Raw genomic sequence first — 21516 nt, forward strand, 5'->3', positions numbered from 1 at the left:
CGTAACAATCGGTTAACGTATGCGCGTACACAGAGCTAACATGAGGTTTTTGTGGTGCACGCAGGTAAAGCATCTCCCGTGTGTCCGTGACACAGTCAGGCTTAATAACATTAAGCCTCTGGATAAGCTTTGCTCCCGAATTTCAAACGGAGCAAGGGAGGCGGCTGCAAGCTGTGGGGATTAGCAGCGCTCGGTCACACCGGTGTGCAAACCAACTTTCGGTACCTTTGGAAATACCTGCGCTTGCTTCCGCAGCCCCACGGTCGCAGGTGTCTTGGCCGACTTGGAAGGTCCCCTCTGCCCGCAGCTGGCTCCACCGCGGAGCCAGGACGCTCCAGAGCACCACAGAGCAAACCCAAACAGCAGACGGTCTGCGAGAGAGAAAATCTATTACTTATCGGAGAAATATCACAGAGAAAAAAAATGTAATTTGTATCTGCTCTGTGTGAAATTCTGACATTAATAGGGTTTTACTCTTGAAACCTCCAAGCTCCCCTGTTCTAGAGGTAACATCCTGACATCACCATCCACCATGCCAATAAAACAGAAAACTTGATGTCAGTTATTTAGCGGTTTTAAAGCTTACCTAAGTAACAACTCTACTTATTTTCTGCGTTACTTATTTTTAGCACATTTAGATTATCTGGCTATCTTTAACCACACCTGTGTTTGCAGACAAAGGCTGGCAGAGTCAGGAGAACATCAACGAACCACCAAAAACCATGAAAGCCTTTTTTTCTCCCCAAAAAGCTGGTGCCGGACCAGCCGCTGCCCTGGCCACGGCTCCTGGGCTAGCGCAGACCCGTGGCTCCCGCCACAGCGCGCTGCCAGCACGCAGGAGACGTCCGAGGTCGGTGGGTTTCTGACGGGCCGGTTCCTGCCGCTGAAGGGCTGCAGCCAGGACCGGCGTCCGCATAGAGGTAAATCTTGACTCCCGACGGGAGCGATGCAGAGCCCTAAACCGTAAACCTTCCCCCGTGCTTGGGACAGAGCTTCCCTCGCACTCAAACGCAGCAGTGCTCAGCTTTGCTCCCCTTCCCCTCTCACCAAGATTTTTAAAGCAAGCAGACCGAAGCAGCCAGGCTTCGCTGCTGCTGCACTCGTGCTCATCAACCCCCCTGGCATTAGTGACATGGAGGAACTGGGAGAACGGGGCACCGTCGCTGCTGTTCTGCAACACTGCAGCACTACAGAACGTAAGGAAGTTAGATATTAATCACCGCACGGATCTAAACACTCCCACAGCCCCGCCGCCAATTTATGAGATCACTGTCTGCCTTGCGGAAGATCCACGCAATGAGACCAGAACCCAGACATGCAACGTAAGAATTCATGTTATTTTCTTACTACCTAGAAAAGAGGGAGAGAAAGGATGTATCAGTAAAGTAAGTTTACAGGTAGTTTCAGTAAGCGGTACAATTGGCATCACGTTGCTATGCTCTTTAGAAAACATTTCCAGATCCGTTTATCCAACCATTGAGTAAGACGGTAACATAAAGGCCATGTAACAGCAGCAGCAAGATCTGCTGGGTGACACGGGCCAGTCTCGGTGCTGCTGCCCACAGGCATCACCCCAGCAGGGCAGGTCTCTCCCCCCCGGGGGGCTGGTGCAGCCGCAGCCTTCGCTCCCGCAGCGTCCCACAGCCACGCTGCTGCTTTTGGAGCCCTCAGGGTATCTATTTCCCAAGAGCCACACGGCGTCCGCAGTAGGCGAGCTGTCTCCAGTTATCTGCAAGCGCATAAAAAACGATTTAATGAAGCCGAGGCAGCAGTGCGGCCCCCCCTTTTTAATCACCTGAGCAGAGCTCTGGAACACTCCCAGTTACAGAAGAGGAAAGGGAAAGCAGTACTGCCTTAGAGAGCACAGAGGACGATTTCAGAAAAAGAGGGTTGAAACCACAAATGCAGGTTTTACAGAGTGTTTATTTTTCCAATACCACAAGGGACATACATGAGCAGGCCCCCCCGGAGGGCTCTGCAAACCGGACCGGTTCAATCTGTACACTACAGTGGCCCCAAAGGAGGCAGAGCCAGAACCCCCCAGCTCCGCTCCCTGTCTTTGGTAAGCAGGTTTCACACCTCCGCTCCGCCTTCATCCCGGGGTGCGGGCGCGTGTGCCCACGTGCGCTGGTCTCTCTCACTCCCACCACGTGAGGCTGCCAGATGCATTAAGGATAAACCATGTCAGAGACTACACTTGTTGCATGCCTCAGGCTTGCATCTCAAATAGGGACTTGTACGGCTAAAAAAAAAAAAGTGCATGGTCAAGGGAGGTAGGATAGAGCTAGAAAAGGGACAAGAAGAAAAAATAAAAATAAACCCCCTGCAGTTCTTGCTACTGTCCGCTTAAATAAAACAGCTGGCGTCTCCCCCCACTGAAGCAATTCACTCTGGATTAGTAATTGCTCCAAAGAGGAAGAGCGTCACATTTTCGCTCTCAGTCCTATGGACGCACAAGGATGTTCACCTTCCTGCAACGCAGCTACAGCCACGCTCTAGGAGATCAGTTACAGCAACAACTGGCAACAGCTTAGAGGAGTGACCAGCGAAGCACACGCGACTCGGCAAATGCCATCGGGTCATCCTTGAGTCTGCACATCACAGTCTACCTGCACAACGCAGCACGGCGGCCTGGGCAGAGCGGGAGGCTGTCAGGACCGAGAGACACCTTTGCATGTTGAGCCTCACGTCAGGCAAGACAGAATACAGTGGCTCTGACTACAGATGCAGATTAATAACTAACACCACTTTAATGCAATACTGCTGTAGAGCCTGAAAATCCAAGGAAAAAAAAGAACCCTTTATGTTCTATGTACATTACATCCATTTACAGAGTTGGCCAGTACTGTGTACAACATATAAATACATGATCAAACAGATGCATAGAGGATACTTACAGGAGCCAAATAATTCACTTTATACATCCAAGAATGAAAATATAAAAAAAAGGAAAAAACACTGCTTTAAATGTTAGATGATCATCACACAGATGCACAGCTAGACGCTTGCAAGTGGTCAGATGCTGTCGTGTTAAGGTCCTCGTTGCAGGGCTGCAATGCAGAGACCGCTGGCCACACAAATGAGCTTCTCGGAACCTCCGACCTTTCACGCTAGTTTGTGGCAAGTCAGCCAAAAGAGGCAGTCACATCAGCCGGTCCAAGAGTTCAGCCAGGCACACAGTTCCCCGGGCCACACATCTTCCTGCAGACCAGCAGAAGGCATTCGGTTGGCACCTGCCACTTTTTTTTTTTCCCCCCCCTCTTCTTCTTGCATCCTCCGAGCCGGCTCCATCCAGGGTACGGTTAGCTGAATAGGGCTCTACGGCCACCTGCAGAGTGTTTTACGGGGCACCGCGTTCTGCCGCAGCATCCAAAGACCGTACAGAACCGTCACCTGCAGAGCAGCTCTTCGCTTACGCTTACTGTACAGCGGTACTTCCCACGCAAACCAAGAATGGAGATGGCAGAAGGGGAGAGTGGAAGACTGTAGGGCCTCACCTAGCGCAGCCCTGAAATAGAAAACACCCTGTTCCAGTTCCTTTGGATGTAAAGATTTCCTCGACAGAGGGTCCACGGATTGCCACAGCAAACTGCCTCTCACTCAGGTGTTAGCCTCAGCACGTGTACCAGAGCACAATCAGTATTTCCACGATAGCACTAAGCAGAAGGATCGCTCCAGTGGGGCGCAGCCCGGATAGTGGAGTGTAACCGTGAGCAAGAAAGGGTTTTGCACTGTAGATTTTAGTGGGAAGTGGCAGGTCAACTTTCCTCACCAAAACAAAGTGTAATAGCATTTCTACTATAAACAGAATAGTATTTTGTGTACAGGCTTTAGGATCAGTCGTTATCAAAATACACACACTGAATATACAATTTGTCCCATGGCCATAATTTATTATCTCACCACAAGGCACAATACACAAAGCTTAGAGGGTCCTATACAGTCATCGTGGCAAAACGCCCCGCAGCCTTTACACATGATCATGGCTTTAAGGCTGCAGGAGCACTTGAACGATATCTCGTCAACGCTGCTGCCATCAGCAAACATCTGCACAGAAAGGGACGTGTTATGGTTCGCAGCAAAGTTCGCTTTGTGGGTTAGCTGCATCATGCTTCCAGCAAGACTTCTGGGAAAAGCCGGAGTGTTGGATGAATAATTAAAGCTGGTGGAATTAAGCTGCAGCTTAGAAAGCTTCCCATAAAATGCTTGCTTGATATTGAGCTGAGAGGGTATGGAAGAAGGCTCCAAAGGGTGATTGTGTCCTTTTCCTGGTTCTCTTGAAAACTTAAAAAATGGCAAGTCCATAACCAGCGGAACACTTTGCAAATGCTCCGTCAGCTCCACGGGGTTTTGTGCTGCATCCTTCCGGTTCTCCGCGTTACGCTTGGCTGGGCTGCCACATGCCAACACATTCCCGTTTTTTATTCCTCCCAGGGTGTTGGTGTGCTGCTTTGAAGTCCATTCTTCCCCTGCAGCTGGCATTCCTTCTCCTGATGCACAGGTCTTGTTCAGAGGAATCTGTTTGCTGGGGGACAAGGTTCCCATGGCTGAAACTTGATCCAAAGCCCTGGAGTGATGCAGTCTAACACTGGGGCTGCAAGGAAAACCAGAACCAAAGAGTTTTTTGCCTTGAACTCCAACATAATTTTTACTGACCGAGGTACCCCCTGTCTGGCTTGGGCCAAGAGAAGTTACAGCTGGAGATAAAAACCGAGGCTCCATAGAGGCATTCAACTTCTCCGGGCTTTTATTTGCGATGACACTTGTTAATGGGTTGTGCTGTGGCACCCGATGGACCTTGGGCAACTCCTTCTGCTCCTCAAAGCTACAGGAAGAAAACGTTCTTTCCCGAGGGCCCATATCTTCAGGCTTCTGAGAGGCACTTGCCACATTTGCCAGTTGGTCTTGGCAGCTTAAAGTTGAGCCAATTTTGGAATGTTTTTCTGGAATGGACTGATCCTCTGCATCCCCTGCTCTAGGCAATGCTGCCCCTGATCCGCACTTCTTCTCCTGGGGATCTATGGAAGATCTCATTGAGTGGAAGTCATCACTCCTGCTTAGGGCACTCGTCTTTATTCCTACATCTGGAGAAGATTCTTTGCCAAAATAGCAACTGCTACCTCTCTCCATTTGCAGGGAGAGGCCTTCCGACTGCTTGTCCAGCAGCGGCTCTGTAACTTCCAGCTTGACGTTGGCATGAGATACTGGGAGAACTTCTTCCAGTGGAAGGTTCCCCTTAAGCAGCTGCATCACCAAAGGGTTGTTGGTTTCAGCAGAGGACACGGGCTGAGCAGAACCTGTCGGCCGCTCAGGTTTCTGGGGCAATGGTGCATGTGGTCCCCACCTCTGAGATGGAGGTGCAGTGCTCATCGCTGTGACTGCAGGGAAGTCCACAACGTAGGCCAGACTCTCTGTTTCCACAGATGATTTTGATCTAATCCTACCACATCTCTCAGCGCTGCTGTGACAGGAGGAGTCTTTCCCAGCCACCTCCCTGCAGCTGACGTGTCTGAAACGTATATCCATCTCTACATTCTCATCAGCTACGTCACCTTCAAAATCTGAAGCAGTATCTGTTGTTTCACTGTGCGTACTCTGTATTTCATCATCTCCGTTTGTCTTGAACTCTTGAGTCTCTCTCAGTGGCTGACGTGCGTTTTCTGGTTCTGTTCTGGGGCACCTCTCCCCCAGCTGCAGAAGTTTTTCAGAGGTATCTATCCTATTCTGAGAAATAAAGTCATCGTGTAAAGAGGGCTTCAGAGACTCTGTATTCTGTTCTTCATTACTTAGTTTGCCGTCACTCTCTTTCTCTGCCTGCAGGTGTGAAAAGTTGTACAGTGCAGGCACTGCTTTCTCCGCTCCAGTAGTCACCGTTTTCGAGTTATCACTATCAGCCACACATTTTTCCACAAACATTTCAGAGCCATTAAATCTAAATCTAGACGCCATTTCTGGCTCCTGGCATTCTTTACCGCCTGATGACAATTCTGGCGGAAGAGCAGGACAACTGGAGGAATTTTCCTTTACATCAGAATGATAATCCAGCTGTACGGCGGGAGCACTAACATCCTTGAGGTCTGACACAACCCTGCCTCCCGTAGGGCTGATGACGGCTCCCTGCACCCGAGAACACGACAGACCGTTTACCGGAGGAACCACGCATTTCAGCTTTGTACTTTGCCTCTCCTGTGACGCAACACAAGATGGGGTTTCGGTCCTTGGGTCACAGAGGAGCTGCTCAGGGCCTTCCTCCTGCCTCTCAGAAGTTGCATTGTCTAAGGATGACCCAGTCAAAGCATCACAGAACTGCCTTCCAGGTGAACCATCACCAGGCTGAGGTTCCCCTGAGCTAGAGCCTGCAGTGCATTCCAGAACGCCACTTCCCTCACTCTTTGAGGAAAAGGGGTCTTGTCTTGAAGAGGCGAAGGAATTCCTGTTAGCCTCCTGAGCAGCCACCTCGGAGTTAGCCTTTTCTCCATTCAGATGGAGAGACGACAGTAATTGTGTTCGTTGTAGATCTGACGAACGCTTTCCATGAGTTCTCTTTGATCTCCTGTGCTCTGCATGGCTGCTGGGTTCTCCTCCGCCACCTCCCTCATCGGTGCTTCTCCCTCCACCTGGGCCACCCCCACCTCCAATGGCAGCTGTAGCAGCTTCTCGCTGGGCTCGGGCTTGCAAAGCACGGGCTTTAATGTCTGCGAGTGTTCTGGCCCCAGTCCTGCCCCGGCTGGAGGGCTCCGTGTTGGGGATGATCCTGGGGCATATCTGGTAAGCGGGCTGACCTTTAACCACCCAGGGTGGTTTAATACGTGAAAGTTGAATCTGAAAGAAAGGGAAAAGCAATTAGTTCTAACACTTGACCATTTTCAGACAGCGAAACGCATTTTATTAGCATCTGTTCATCACAATTCTTATCACAAGAATTCAACAAAAATTTCAAAATTCCAAACTAAAAACTAATTTTGGCAGAGAAGTAGCATGCTCCCCGAAACCTCTGCTTATGTGCTCTGTCATGCGATATGTAAAGCTCACTTAATACTAACATTGTTTTACCAGAGCCAGCAGGCAAATACGAAATGAGTGATCTGCATTCAGATCTTCAGAAATCAAAATGGTCTCCTTTACATCAGGATGACTACCCTGAAGCTAACAAGATGGATACCTCTAGTCAAAATGGGAAGAGTCAGAAAGAATTCTAAGACTCTGCCCAAAAGGAAAGGGACTGAGAAACGGCACAGGGTAAAGAATATGATTTGAAGGTCTTTTTTGCAACAAGTCAGCTAGTTTCAGGAGAAGTGATTTCTGTATCCACAGAAATGCAAACTAACAGAGTAAGTCAAGGTTACCCTGCGCTCTTGTGCAAAGACCTTGGAATGATTTTCCATTCTTTGCCTGTCTAAATAAGATAGTAAACTGTGGTAATCAGAGGTACTTAGCCAGCTCTACCAATGAAACCCTTCCACTTCTCTTAAGATGACAACACTTGACATTTTAATAATGTTTTGACGCTACTGAGCATGACAGCCCTGAGATACCAAGCGGCTATAATTCTCTTTCCTACCCGGATGGGTGGGACTTTTGGCTCCTCTTTAGTAGGCTGTGGCTTTTCTGGGTGAACACTTTCAATTGTGTTACGAAAGGACTGACGATCTTCAAGCCGGGGCTTCTTTTCGGGGAAGGACGCAGAGGCAGCCTCCTCAAAGCATTTCCTCTTCTGGTCCTTCGACTCCCGAGCAGAGTTCTCCTGGGGCAAACTGGGAATTCTGTTTGCAGCTGCCAGTGACAGATCTTCTGATTTACTGTGTAATTTGGAAGTCTCTGGAGAGAGGTGCAATTCTGAACTCTCTGGCTTCAGTACTGCAGCCGAAGGGCTCGTCAGGTCATCTTTCTTCAGGTCTATCTCAGGCTTTGACTCTTTATGAAGAGAGGAATCTGGTCCCACAGAAGCAGTCTCTTTGGAAGCCTCTGTTTGCTCAGGTTCACGCAATTTGTACAGGCTCCGCCTGGCTCTGCATCGCAGGTCGGCCCGGGAGCGTTTCTTGAAGTGCCCATCTCTCTGCCTTGTAGAAGGACTGCGCGGCAGTCTTGCTTCTCCTTTAACAGACAGTCCTGTCCTGTTCTCAGCATCTTCTTGCACCAAATTCTGCTCCTGGGATTCTTCTTGGGTCAAGCCCAACCTATGAGGCAAACATAAAAACTAGCTAAAAGCTAAAGCCCATCCTAATTTAAGCATTTCATCTTTTACTTATAGGGGTACTGTCACCACCATACACAGTAACATACAGATTACAAAGCAGAGACTCATCAAAACCTCATCAAGTCAGTCTGCAGTGAGATTACCTATACATTTGCTATCCCACATTACTATCACAGGGAATGAGAAAAATAAGAAAGTGTAAAGATTTGTGATGGAAAACGAGTAATATTAACTCGTCTTGGAAACAAAATAGACGGGCTACAAAATTCTGCTGTGACCCGGCCAATTCCACCAATGGATTTCCCTGGAGCAACAGTCCGAACGATTCGCCCCACAACCTGTATTTTTTCCAAGGACTTTATGCTGCATCTTCTCAGGTATCCACAAGCAGAAACACACTCTGCCACCTGCACAAACACAGACAAAACAGGACAGATGAGGTAAAATTTCTCACTTTTGTCCATAGTAGTCCTCAAAGAACTTCTCTTTCCATTGCTCCACTCTCTTTTCCTTTTCCATCTCCTGCCGAATTCGAACTTGCATCTCATGGGTGAATTCACCTACATGGAAGCAAGAGACTGAAATTCAGTTCCAAACAAAACTGATTCTGCAAATGCAACCTTTTGCGTTTTAACCGTATAGTACAGCAGCTATATGTAAGAAGGACAGATTTTCTGTTATCGCCCTGCTCTCCACTTTACTATGGATCCACATGCTGCCTGCAACTCCTTAAGGGCAATGGTCACACAGCCTCAAGCAAGTCTGAAAAAAAAAAAATAATCATGTTTTACCAGACACAGGCCACCCTTTAAGGAAAGGTAAGTCTGGCACTACTTTACACCTCTACCACTTCATTCGGAAGGTCCCACGGCACCGAAGGAAAACACATCTTTGATTTTAAAGAAAAGAAAAAAGAAAAAACGAAGAAAAGTTGGGGGCAACATAGCCAGATACGCTGCAAAGCTGGACTAAATTACCATTCATTAACTGTAAAAGAAAAACAAAAAAAGTCCCATAAAATGAGCACCTATTCTCCAACCACCTAGGAAAGCAAACGTACTCACCATCAGCTAGTCGTTCTCTCCAGCTCTGCGCAGCGTGGGTGAAGAATTCATTATTCAGAGCGCTGCCACTGAGACGCATCAGCCCATCAGCCCCAACCTAACGGGACAAACCCAGGACAAACAGAAAACATTTGCTCCGGCCGTTCCGCAAGTGAGAGGCGATGCAGTGAATGGAAAACACCCAAGTGCTGCACCCTCATACCTGTCTATCAACCTCTGGAAGGAGGTAAAGAAGCTGCTGCTGAAAGTGCGATGGGAGCGCATTAAAGGTTCTGGAGTTTATCAGAGCTCGCAGGTTTGTATTGACAAGAATGGAACCAGGTGTTTCAAAGTCAATATCCTCACCCCTGTTTCGTTTCATTTGCCCTGTAGTTTAAGGACAGGCAAACAAAATAAACATTGTTGTATAAAAGTATTCCAGCATTATGGGCAAGAAATTCACGTCAAACTACTACAGCAAAAGGAGCAAGATCTACTATGAGAAAAGACTGTACTATTCAAGTATGAAGAAAGACTCTCAAACACACTAATGAATAGACGTGCATCTGGAATTTCGATATGAGGTCACACTTCTGTCACATTCAGGTACAATTCTCGATGCTGCTCTTCAGAGCAGGCAAACTTTTAAACAACTGTCTCGCTAATGTTCGGGGAGGAAGGTCCAGCTTGCGAGCCCTAAGATCACCATACGCCTTCTGAAGGAAGAGAACTTCGGTGTCTTCTCAGATACACACGGACTTCAACACTGCCTGCTCTCCTGGCCAATTAGCCTTCTAACTTTAATCAGAAGCACCTACCAGCTGTGGGCTTTCGGATACCTCTCAGAAGCTGCGGAGGATCCCTGTTTATTTCTGTTCTGCTACGCAAGGTGGCTTTGCACAGCGCCAAAGAGGAGCTGCTGCTGCTGGATGTGCTACTGCTCTCCCCATCAGCATGCCTTCCTGTGAAGCCTAAAAGCAAAACAATTTCATAAAAATATGCAAAGAACAGCAGAAGCCCAACTTGGAGAGTGGTTTAACATGCAAGAATTATCTGCCAATAACAGATCCACCATTACAGGGTATTGCCCAGTTACCAACTATTTTGATGGAGTTAAACACATACACAGCTCTCTACGGTCACATGCGTTCTCACCAAGCGCTAAAGAAATCCTCAGGCAAACTTATAGATAACTAGGGACAACTGACTAAAAGCTGTCTATGCAGTCATTAGAAAACCACCACAACAAAAGCAATGCTCACCAGAGGCAGACTCCATGTGTGCCCCATTTACTTTCAGTGGTGTTAAGACAACACGTGGCAGCATTACACCGGTCTTTTTCTTTTGTTTGGTTGTCTGTGGTCCAGAAAGAAACCAAAACAAAACAAAGACATTACGGAGGGGTAAAATGATCTTCTAAGCAGCACATTTCCCAGTTAAAGAACTACCTAGCTGCTAGGTAAATCTTCAGGTGTCATTACATATAATAATTACACAGGAATAGCAGAGAATTCAAAATTACCTCCCTGTATATGATCCCTCCCCATACTGTAAACTCCCCACCTAAGGAGGCAGCCCCATAACTCTCTCTGAGGCACCTGTGCACAACTAGTCCCTGTCATGCTCACCCAACCATCATGCAGTAATGAAAGCTCCCCTTGAGAGGATTCCTGCTTCCCATTAGTCCCGCTTTTTCCTACCTGGGAGGCGGTTCTGTAGCTCTCCCTGGTAGTAGCGGGTCCCTTGCTCTGAGACTCAGTGGAACAGGAGGCATTAGAGGAGGTTTCATCAAGAGACACTGAAAGAGATGGGCACTCAGTCGGACACAGAAGTAGATCCTATAGTTGAAGATGAATGTCATTAGACACTTACCATCATTATCACCACTCACAGTGCTCGCTTCATTGGACTCGCAACTTTCTGCGTCTGCTGTATCCTCCAGCTCCTCCCCTTCTGGCACAGACAGGTTCCGAGACCACTGCAAGGCATCCTTCTAAACGGGCAAACAGAACTGGGATGGCTACAGTCCTCCCTCCCAACCACTGCGACTTAAACCAACGGGAACAGGCGGTTCAGTGCATATAGTTTTTACGCTTAATTTTTTTCCATCTTCCCTACTTTAATCCTTGATGCAGAAAGACATTTTTAGGTATATTTGGGCTCATAGTGGAACAGAAGTCATCTAAACTATTAGCACGCTTCATAGACACCTCCTAGATGAGTAACTCAAACAGATCCCAAATACGTAACGTTAATAATTCGTTGCACTCTTCCGCAAGCAAGCCGTTTCTATTAAAGAGAAATATCTCATTCTTACTACGAAAGAACAGGTAGCATCAGAGTAGCCAATTACTAAGATAGTAAGCTTAAGAGATGTATTTTCTACTTGTATAATCAAAGCCATTTCAATTCCACCTGTTTTCAGCAAAACATGGCAATTCAACAAAATGTTCTGACAGCAGAGAAAAAGATGCAAATGAAATAGCTGAGATACCTGTCGTCTATCAAACTGATATTTATCAGGGAATCCAACAGTACAAAACAATGCAAAAGAAAAGCCTAAGACCGGAAACATTTTCAACATTTAAGATTATGGGGACAATAAACTAAAAATAGAAAACATTCCAGAGAGACCTCAAGATCTGAGGCGAATGATGACGCTAAATATACACAGAATGCAGCGGAACACAAAACAAACAACCAGAAGAATGAATATACATTTTCCTATCAAGATTTTACTTGTAGCTACAAGCTCTTGGACCAATTTAATTTATTGGTTGGCTGTGCTCCCTTGTGGCTGGCAGGAAAGGAGCGAATGGGACTGTTTTGATAAGCAGCCACCTGAGTTGGACACCAAGTACTGGAATAAGAGGATTTATCTTGCTTGTGCAATTCAAGAAATAATAGGGGTTTTTAAAAGGAATTTCTCATATATGACCGAATATAGCTGAAAGGTACAAGCTCTAATGAAATAATGAATTCCAGGCACTCCTCCACCTGACGATCTCACATGCAGCACATTCAGCTCATGCGATGCTCAGTGACACTGTAACACTCAGCTATGCATAACAAGCAGAACTCGCACCTCGGCCCTCAGTGGAGAGCAGGAACTCGGCATTTACCTTGAGCGTGAAAAGGCTGATGCGTCCAGGCAGTTTGTAAAAGAGTCCATCACCTCCCCTTGAATTGGAATGGAGCATGGCGTTGAGGCAGGCTAGGGGAGAAGTGCCACTGAAACACAGAAAGGCAGAAAACAGTGTTAAGAAATGGCCTTATCAAGAAAACAGCCCGAAAGATCTGTTTAAATGGGCATCATTCAGCTGACTGAGGGGAACAGAGATGACGCTCGTTAACTTTATGGGATGGGCACTTCAGTCAGAACAGTATTACTGTTTTCCTTTTTGACCTGTGTATCAGCCTCAACACATCACAGCGAAGCAACTGGCAGAAAACAGGAAATGTTATGCCAATTTTAAAGTCACACTCAGCCATTTTTAGACATTTCTAATTTTTATTACCCATTCCCTCCCTTTCTCTTCTTGAAGCTTTCAGGGTTGGATTATTTTACAAAAAAAACTCCAGATTTATTCAGCAGTAGAAAGAGGTAAACAAAACCAGCATAAATTGTACGCAGCCGTGTTTCTGGAAACGTCTTCCCTGACCTGTCACAGACAAAACTGCACTAGCAGAGTTAGATATAAAAGGTCTGATGCACTAATTTGTCAAGTCCTACGTAACTCCCTGGTTAAAGCAACCATCCTACACTCACACTGATGGAACTTCTGTGCCACGTAATCTCATGTTTTCCAATACATCACACATGTACATGCAGAAAGTTACCTGGAAGAGACATCAAAGCAGTATCGATTTCATTCTTTTCTTAATAAAAAGTGAAACGGAAAACTGGATTGAGACAAAATACTTCAAAGAAAATAATTCTCAAATTGAAAACTTAAAACAATTTCTGTTTCCACCCTGAATGCGTTTGATTTTTGGACATTCCTTCACAAGCCTTGGCAGCAGACAAAATTACCCTGTATCACTTTTAGATACTATGAAAAAAATTTCCAGCCTTCTGTCCTGTTAGACAGTGTTTTCCCTTCTGTGTTTAACAGACGCTCCAAGCACGCGAACCAGCCACAGAGCACGCTTTCTCAGAATGGCAAAATAGTTTTCCCCGAACTGAGAAAAAAAGCACACAATTAAAACTCTCCTAGGAGCTAGAACGCGGCAATGGTGCTGGGCCCAAGTGTCCTGGCTCGAGCATCAGCCACGCAGGACCATTAACGCCACCCGTAAGGAACACGGCCCTCCCAACAGACCAGCGTGACCCCCAAACCAGGGAACACTGGCTCAGTATTGATTCAAAGGGAAAAACACCCTGAGCCACCAAGCTATTTCCTTCAGGAAGGGCTTCTATTACAAGTACCAGCAAAGTCCGCTGCATATTTAGCTAGGCAGGATCACTGCCTTTATTCCGTGAACAATTATGCTCTGAAGAAAAGAGTCTTTTCTTAAAGCAGAGAATTAATGACCAGGGAAGGAAAAGCAGATATCCCAAGGGAAAAACATCGACCTTTAAAGGAACGATTTAGCTCTGTGGGATTTAACTTGACACATGCTCCAAAGTCTGGTCTTTAGTTACGTACTGTGACAGGTCACTTGTCAAAACCGGGAAAGCACCAGGATAATTTATGTGTGTGAAAAGAGACCTGCTATTACCTTTAGCAGAGGACAGCCTATGCACGTAGATCTTCAACTATCTGCTTAAGCAGAAGGACTGATGTAAGAAAGGTGCAGAGTATTGATTAAAACAAAGCTATATGAAGGTCCTCATTAAAAGCCTATCTGAATTCTGCTCAGAGCTGTGAAACCACCACCCATTATCCAAACCCGTGAAGACCTCCTCAGCAAGGACCGCCAGCGGCAGGCGGACGTTCTAACAGCTCCGATATCGATGCAGCAACACGCGCCGGCATCGTCCCTCTCCAAACAATGGCAACTCCTATACACAACACCCCTGTACGCATAACCAATTTTCACTGTTCAAACTATCCCAGCTGTTTTCTGATTTCAGACACAAACAAGGAGCAGAAACAAGCTAACATTTTGAGTTGTTGGGTCCCAGAAGAAATTAGTTCAGTTTACCTTCTGTAGCTGGGTAAAGTACAGGTTCAGGAAATGCAAACAGCACAGTGGAAAACAGTCCACAGAATCAAGGTGAGGGGGAAGCAAGACTAGAAACAGTCGACGCATCTGGATTCCCCAGAAGTCAATCAATGGGCAGCAGCCAAAAGAGACTGCTTCTTCCGTCTCTGGTAGCCAAACTTTCTTTTTTTGCCACGCAGCACTAACTGAGGCATTTGGACTATCACGGTTACCTACTTTCTTTGATCTGCAAGACACTCTGTGTTTCTCTTCTAGCGCTGTCACAGAAACAGATGGAAGTTCACAGGAACTTAACCAAAGAAAACAGTCTCCCACTCCTGTCATTTCCGAGGCTCCATATCAGGTTCTTTTCCATATGAAACCCACATTGAGATGGGCATCTCCTCCGTACCGTGTCAAGAGCCACAACAGCATGAGCTGCGCTATCACGGTGCTTGAAAATCTGAGCAGAAGCCAGTATAGTAATTTAAAATAAAGATGACTTTTTTTGAGTCTCCTAAAACATAATGTCTGCACTAGAAATGAAGCATCAGAGGAGACAAAACTTAAACTGTTCTCAAACTAGAGTCACAATAGCAGAAACTACCGGGAGCTACTTATGAGAGAACCAGACAAGCAAGTGGTAAGTACAACACTTATGTTGTTGTACCAACTGTACATCCTGCAGATGCAGGAGTCTGATCTGCAACAGGCATTTATTTTACAATAGATGGAGGGGACGCTGTATGTTATCAAAAAATCCAAGAACAGCTTCCAGTTATTGTCAAAGAAAAAAAAACCCCACAACCTGTACATAAATGTCTATACTGTCATCTGAAATTACCATGCTGGAAAGAGAAAAAAGGAAGAAGAAAAGTGGGCTGGAGATGAGGCAGAATTGCACGAAGCAACACAAGCCTTCATATGCAGCCTCCCCCATGCTCCACACTATCTTTTAGACAAGATCGTCAATACTAACCTCATTTCCTTTAGTCCTTCAGCCTCTATGACCTGCAGAATCTGTTTTGGGGTCATAGGAGCATCAGAGTAATTTTCCAGCACCTGAAAAGACAGAAAGACCACGTGTCATTACAGAATTTGCTTCTGCATTCACAGAACTACTCCATAAGCTGTGGTTCAGATCCAGTAATACGCCTCTCAAAACTTTATTCATCTGCAAAAGACACGCTAAAAATTTCAGGCTCTCTGAAGATTAGATCACAGTAAGGATCACAAAAGTCTTACCTTAATCTGGTCCCTAATTAACTGAAATACAAACATGAAGGAGAGAAAAAGCAGCAGAATTTGGCCTTGACCTCATGGCATGAAACCAGTGGAAGCTTTACCACAGACTTCAATATACCTTAGACTGAGCTGCTGCCACATACAACCTTCAAAACCGGACAGTGTTAGCGACCTTTAACGATGTAAAACGTTCTCCCTGCCACACACCTTCCTACCTCTCAATAAAGCATCCAGTATTTTTCTGCCAATAAAAGTATTACTGTACAACTATATAATTCAATAGCGTACCTTCCTTGGATTACTGCATTCATTTCATCTTCGCTCCATCTCAAGAAGGGTACCACAGGTAAGAGTCAGAATTCTCATCAGAGAAGGACAGAATTCAGAAAAGGACAACAATAACAGTGAAGGATGTGGAAAAAAATTATGGCTAGAGACACTAAAAAGATTTGGACTGCTTGCCTTCGAAAGAAAATGAGTAAAATCAGGTATTAAAAAGGCAATACAATAAATTACAACTCATCCTTTCATATATTATATGAAGCACAGAATTGCCACTTGCATGCGAAGAACTAAAGAGGCTATTACTTTTTTTTTTTTTTTTTAAAGCCTGTGGAACTTACTGCTCCAAAATGTCTAGAAGCAAGAACTCAAGGATTCAAAAAGAGGACCGGACATTTCTGTGGATAAGAAGATTACCCACATAAACAGGAAACAATGAACAAAAATAAGCTGCAGTAGATGTGAACCGCGATGTTTCTTTGGGAGCAGATTACCCTACAGCTGCCTAACACACGCCGTCTCCTGCGCCTTCCACTGAAGCAGACAGCGCTGCTCTCTGAATGCAAAAGACACTGAGCTCAACAGACCTCTGGGTCTGATCGAGCGAAAAGACTGCTATATAGGCACGGGACATGGCCTGAAACAGCCAAGAAAAGCAGCAACGGGTATTCACTCGGGAACTTTTTGATCATAACTGCATCTAAATTCCCCTCACGTAATGGCCACAATGATGCGCAATCCTGATTTCATTTGTCACCATGCTTTAGAGGAGTCAGCAACACGACGCCGTCTTTCAGCTTGACTCGTGTGAGAAGCCAGTGGAGGAACCCAAATGCCCCATTTCTATCAGCAACATCTAGAACTGAGTCACTGCAGCACCGTGGCAAGGCACACAGCCTGCACTCTGCCTTCTGGAGTCGCACGAGCAGGACATTTGCAAAAAAAAAAATGTTGTGCAGGGCACCATTTGCATCTCCACACCATCTCCAACCTCCGCAAGTAAAGAAAAAACCCGACCCACGTCACTGTAGTTCTGCACTTCAACTATATTTTGCGATAAAAGGAATTTCTTCAAATCACATCCACCCAACATGTATTTTTCAAATGCTTGAAGACCATAAGCATCGGTGGCGCTAACCTGGTAGGGGATGGAAATCTGAGAACTACGTAACCTGAGATAAACCACAATGAAAACACAAGGAGTTTAAAGAAAAGACCAAAGAAAGTGATAACCCATATTCAGAGAGAGTAAACAATTTCAATTCCGAGTCAACACAGTTGCATCATACTTCTTCCTTCACTAATCGTAACCTATGGAGGTTTTTTTGACGTTTCCATGCCTTCCTCATGAACTGTCACCCCCCGTCACTCAAAGGGAGCAGACGGCTGACAAGGGGAAACACATCACTCCCGAGCCGAGTGCAAGATTCACAAAATGGAACATGCCTGTTCTGAAAAATAAGGCAATTCTTCACAGCTTATAAAACCTCTCTCAAGTGGCAGACACAGCAAGCAAAATACACAGCCTAAAACTGAGCATGAATGAGCATTTACATAAAGATAAAAGAATCTATGCTCAGGGGAACAATTTCCAATCAACAGCTATATTAGGTGTACAGACTACTTAATGGAGGAACTGGGGGAGAGAAGATCCTGCAGCTTTAGCCACCACAGCCCAACCTCCAGCACTGGCCCGCCAGCCCTCTCCAACCTGACACTGCCCGTGCCACGTCAGCCTCCCGTCAGGACCTACAACTTCAACAACGTTAGCTATTCCTTACCCCCAGAAAGATTTCCTCCCCCCCTCCACTATTTATAATGCCAATAGTCAAGGGTTCCTTGACTAATTATGGAAGTTTACATCGCTCCCCCAATTAATTTACTAGACACCTAGCTCTGACAGCACTTGTTGAATCGTCCTACGGCTCTGGGTGTTCAAATGAATCTTTAAACGCTTATTTTATGGAACGTGCATAGTATTAGCTCTGTAGGAGCAGCAACACTGAAAAGAACTTTTGCCTATGATTCTCAGAAACATCGAGAGGAATACAAAATACAATAGCACACGTCAGAAAGGAAAATTAAAAGCATTTTGACAGGGAGCATGTGTAAGACTAATGTTAAATGAAGATCTATTTTTAGTGGATTTACGATCAGTCCTGCAAGCTGAGAGTGCAGCTACACAACCGTAGGTCTCTCTAAGTGGATAATCGTTTTATTTCTGGTTCATCAATGGCTCTAAGATGCTGTTGGGGCTTAGACATCTCATGCACCCACTGCGTCTGAGGCTCTGGCCAAAAGGCAGGTGAGAGGAACCATGTTTGTGAAGAGATCCTTTCCCCATCACACAACGAGGGTGAGGAGGTGTATTAGGAGACAGCTTTAGAGTCACAGTCTCTTGTGCTGCTTTGGGCAGCCTATAAATATTGATTTTTTTTTCACCTGTTAGAGCTCAGGACACTTGAACGAGGTGACTTTGTGCAAGGTCACCTAGCACTGCCTCTGCCCCCGAGGTCGCCCACCAGGAAAGCATCCCTGCCACCGGCAGTGACGCGCTTGGCTCACAGAACCAGGATCTCAAAGAGAAACGCACGATGAAGTACTAGCCCACCAGATTCCCGCAGTGAGTTCTACAGCAGGTAGCTTATGTCCTTTTCCATTTTTTCAAGCAAAGTCACGTGGGTCTAAAATGTTATAATTTACACGCAAAAGATTATGCAAGTTGCTGGAAGACAGATGCTTGTCTGATTAGGTTTCCTCTTGGCAAGCAGTAAGAAAACACTCCGATAGCCAAACAAATCTTACTCAGAAGGAGCACCAAGACCTATCCTGAACATCCTCAATACCAGACACGAGTCTCAGCTGGACTCACCCATACTGTTCCTCCTGAACGCTTATGTGCTCCAACACATAACCTGGCCAGGCAAAACCAGAATAACACACACACACAAAAGAAAAAAACAAAGAAACAAAACACCCTCGAGCCCTGCAAATCCGTTTCTACAGATGTCCGTATGCTGCACAGCAAGCGCGCCCAGATCCTCACAAGCTGAGTTCCACTGACAGGGCTACGGGGAGGAAACCGCAAAGATCCGTTCACGCCGGCAGTCGGATCATCCCTTGCTCCATGTACTGGCACTCCTGTACCTGCGCAGATCTGCGTCACCGCGAGAGAGCAGCTCCTAGGCAGAGGCCAAAGAGAGCAAGCTCCTTCCAGCCAGCCGCAGAAGCGGACAGCAGCGACCGTCGGCACTCCGTGCCGAGCAAGAAGCCTAAACACCTCCAAACGCACCCCTTAAATAAAACTACTGACCGGTTCACGCTCACTGAAAGACGCCGAAGTTTCTTCTTTTTATGTTTCTTAGTTTATAAATGGGGTTCAAGACAGATATGGCTTAAACGCCTCATGGAGGGAAATGACCCTTCTCCCACTGCGGCGGTCCAACGACAGCAGTGTTCCGACAGACCCACGCAAACACCATCAAAGCAGACCCGGGTTTGGAAGTTTAAGCCTTCAACGAGCAGATTCTCAAAGACAAAAAGACCGAGACATACCCGCAGCTACGTCTCCTAAAACCCAAAGCGACAAAATAACGCCTGACCGCGGCGACGCCAACCCCGAGGCTCCGTACCGTCGCTGGCACGGGCAGCCGAACACACGCCGCTCACGCCGCCCGCGTTTTGGGGGCACGGAAGAAACCTGCAGCCTCGGTAATTAAAGCAGAAACTTCTGACAGCAGCGCTGCCCAGACTCCAGGCCAGGCCTCTCTCCGGAGGCTCCCGTTCCTCCCACTGAGCCTCAAGCCATCTGAAAGGAAGAAAACGAACCGTTCTCACGGCGAGAGCGGCCCCAGCCCTGCCCGTGCCGGGCTGCGGGCAACCACCCAGGCAGCAAATTCCGAACGGCCACCGCCGCGGGACGGCGCCTCCCCGAGAGCCCGTCCCGGGACCCGCCACAGCCCGGCCCCCCGGCCGCGGCCTGGCCCGAGGGGGCGGTGGCGCCGGGGAGCCCCGGGCGCCGGGCAGCTCCTCCCAGAGCCCCCTCGGCGGGCCGGGGGCTGCGCTCGCACCGCCCCCGCAGCGCCCCGGCCCCCCCCCCGCCCGGGGTTCTTCTCCTTCCCACCGGGCTCGGGAAGGAAAACAACCGGGGAGGAGACACCGGCCGCGGCAGCCCGGAGGCCCCCGGCCGCGGGACCCCGGGGGCACCGGCGACACCGCCCCCGCCCCCAGGAAAACCCGGCCCCCGGCTCCGCGCCGCCGGGGCGCAGCACCCGCCCGCCTCCCCCCCCCCCCCCCCCGCAACCCCGCCGCCGGCCCCGTTACTCGAGGAGGGGCCGGAGCCGGCGGCGAGCGGAGCCCCCGGGCGGGGGAGGCCCCGCGGGGCCCGGCGGAGCCCCCGCGCCCCCTCCCCGGGGCCCGCCCCAGGCCCTCCGCGGCGGGGCGGCCGCCAGGGCGGCGGCGCCCCCCGCCCCCCGCCTCACCAGGCGGGCGGCCTCGGCCCACGTGCGCTCCTTCTTCCTCCGCTGCTTCATCTCCTTCATCCTCCTCCCGCGCGGGGCGGCGGCGCGGCGGGCGCGGACCGTTAGTCGCGCGGGCGGGCGGGCGGGCGGCGAGCGGGCGGCGGCGGGGGCGGGGCGGGCGCGCGCGGGCGGGCGGGCGGCGGGCGCGCGGGGCGGGGCGGGCGGGGCGCGAGGCGGGGGCGGCTCCGGGCGCTACGGGAGGCGGCGGCGGCGGCGGCGGCTCGGGCCCGACATAACAACGGGGTCAAAGGGCTGGGAGCGGGGGGGAGGGGGCGGGGCTCGGCGACGGTGGCCGCGGCGGGACACGGCGGGACCCGCGCGCCGCGACCGAAGGGGCGGGGCCGGGCGCGCGAGGCGCGCGGCGGGCCTGGGCCCCGTTTGAAGGAAAACAAACCGCAAGGCCTGCCGGGAGTTGTAGTCCCCGCGGCCGCCTCCGCCGCGGCCCCGCCTACTCCGGCGGACTACAGCTCCCGGCGGGCGCTGCCCGCGCCGCGCGGCCTGCCGGGCCCAGCCGCTGCCCTCGCCCCCGCCTCACGGCCGCCGCGCTCCTGCCCCCGGGCCGCGGCGGGAGAAGCGGCACCGCCGGGGCCGGGAGGACGCTGCGCGACCGGCGCCCTCGGCCCACGGCAGAGCGGGCTCCGGCACATCGGGGGGGGGGGGTGCTGCTGCGAGCAGCGAGAGGAGGGAAGATGTCGGCCCCCGCCTGCCTCTGCCCGGGCGGCCGCGGCCTCTCGCTGCTCCCCGGCTGTTCTCGTTTCAGGACCCGGGTTATGCCCTGAGGCTACTTCTCCCCGCGTAGCCGAACCGCCACGGGTAGCGGCTTCCTCCTGCGCGTCCGTTACCGCCGCCGGCCTCGTGGCTTCCCTCTCGTGAGGAGCACCGGGGCCTGCAGGCCCGTCGGGCTTACGCCGCCTCAGAGGGGGGCCCGGTCAGCGCCCCGCCGGCGCCCGGGGTCCCCCAGGGCGGTGCCGCCGCCAGGCCACGTGCCAGGCAGCAGCACAACGTTAGGCAGTCCTGCGTTTCACCGCTTAGTAGTGATTTAGTTTGCCCAGAGACTTTGGGTTTTTTTGGAAGAAAAATA

The 21516-nt window shown here is 49.2% G+C and overlaps 1 protein-coding gene across 3 annotated transcripts; it reads right to left on the minus strand.

Annotated features, from left to right (window-relative positions):
- Nucleotides 1-1905: 1905 nt before the first annotated feature.
- ASXL1 (ASXL transcriptional regulator 1) lies at nt 1906-20475 on the minus strand. Of its 3 annotated transcripts, none has more exons than XM_076351789.1 (12): nt 20397-20475; nt 15368-15450; nt 12363-12471; nt 11113-11233; nt 10941-11038; nt 10503-10596; nt 10080-10211; nt 9464-9627; nt 9262-9358; nt 8652-8757; nt 7562-8177; nt 1906-6822 (listed from the first exon to the last, which is right to left on the minus strand). In XM_076351789.1, the coding sequence occupies exons 1-12, from the start codon at nt 20454-20456 to the stop codon at nt 3895-3897; spliced, it is 4608 nt and encodes a 1535-aa protein (XP_076207904.1). In that variant the 5' UTR covers nt 20457-20475; the 3' UTR covers nt 1906-3894. The 3 variants fall into 3 exon arrangements, with proteins under 3 accessions (XP_076207904.1, XP_076207903.1, XP_076207905.1); XM_076351788.1 differs by having other exon boundaries at nt 10059-10211; XM_076351790.1 differs by lacking the exon at nt 20397-20475 and adding an exon at nt 15922-15948 and having other exon boundaries at nt 10059-10211.
- Between the last annotated feature and the right edge of the window lie 1041 nt (nt 20476-21516).

The sequence above is a fragment of the Aptenodytes patagonicus genome, chromosome 14, assembly GCF_965638725.1.
Source record: "Aptenodytes patagonicus chromosome 14, bAptPat1.pri.cur, whole genome shotgun sequence".
Lineage (NCBI taxonomy): Eukaryota > Metazoa > Chordata > Aves > Sphenisciformes > Spheniscidae > Aptenodytes > Aptenodytes patagonicus.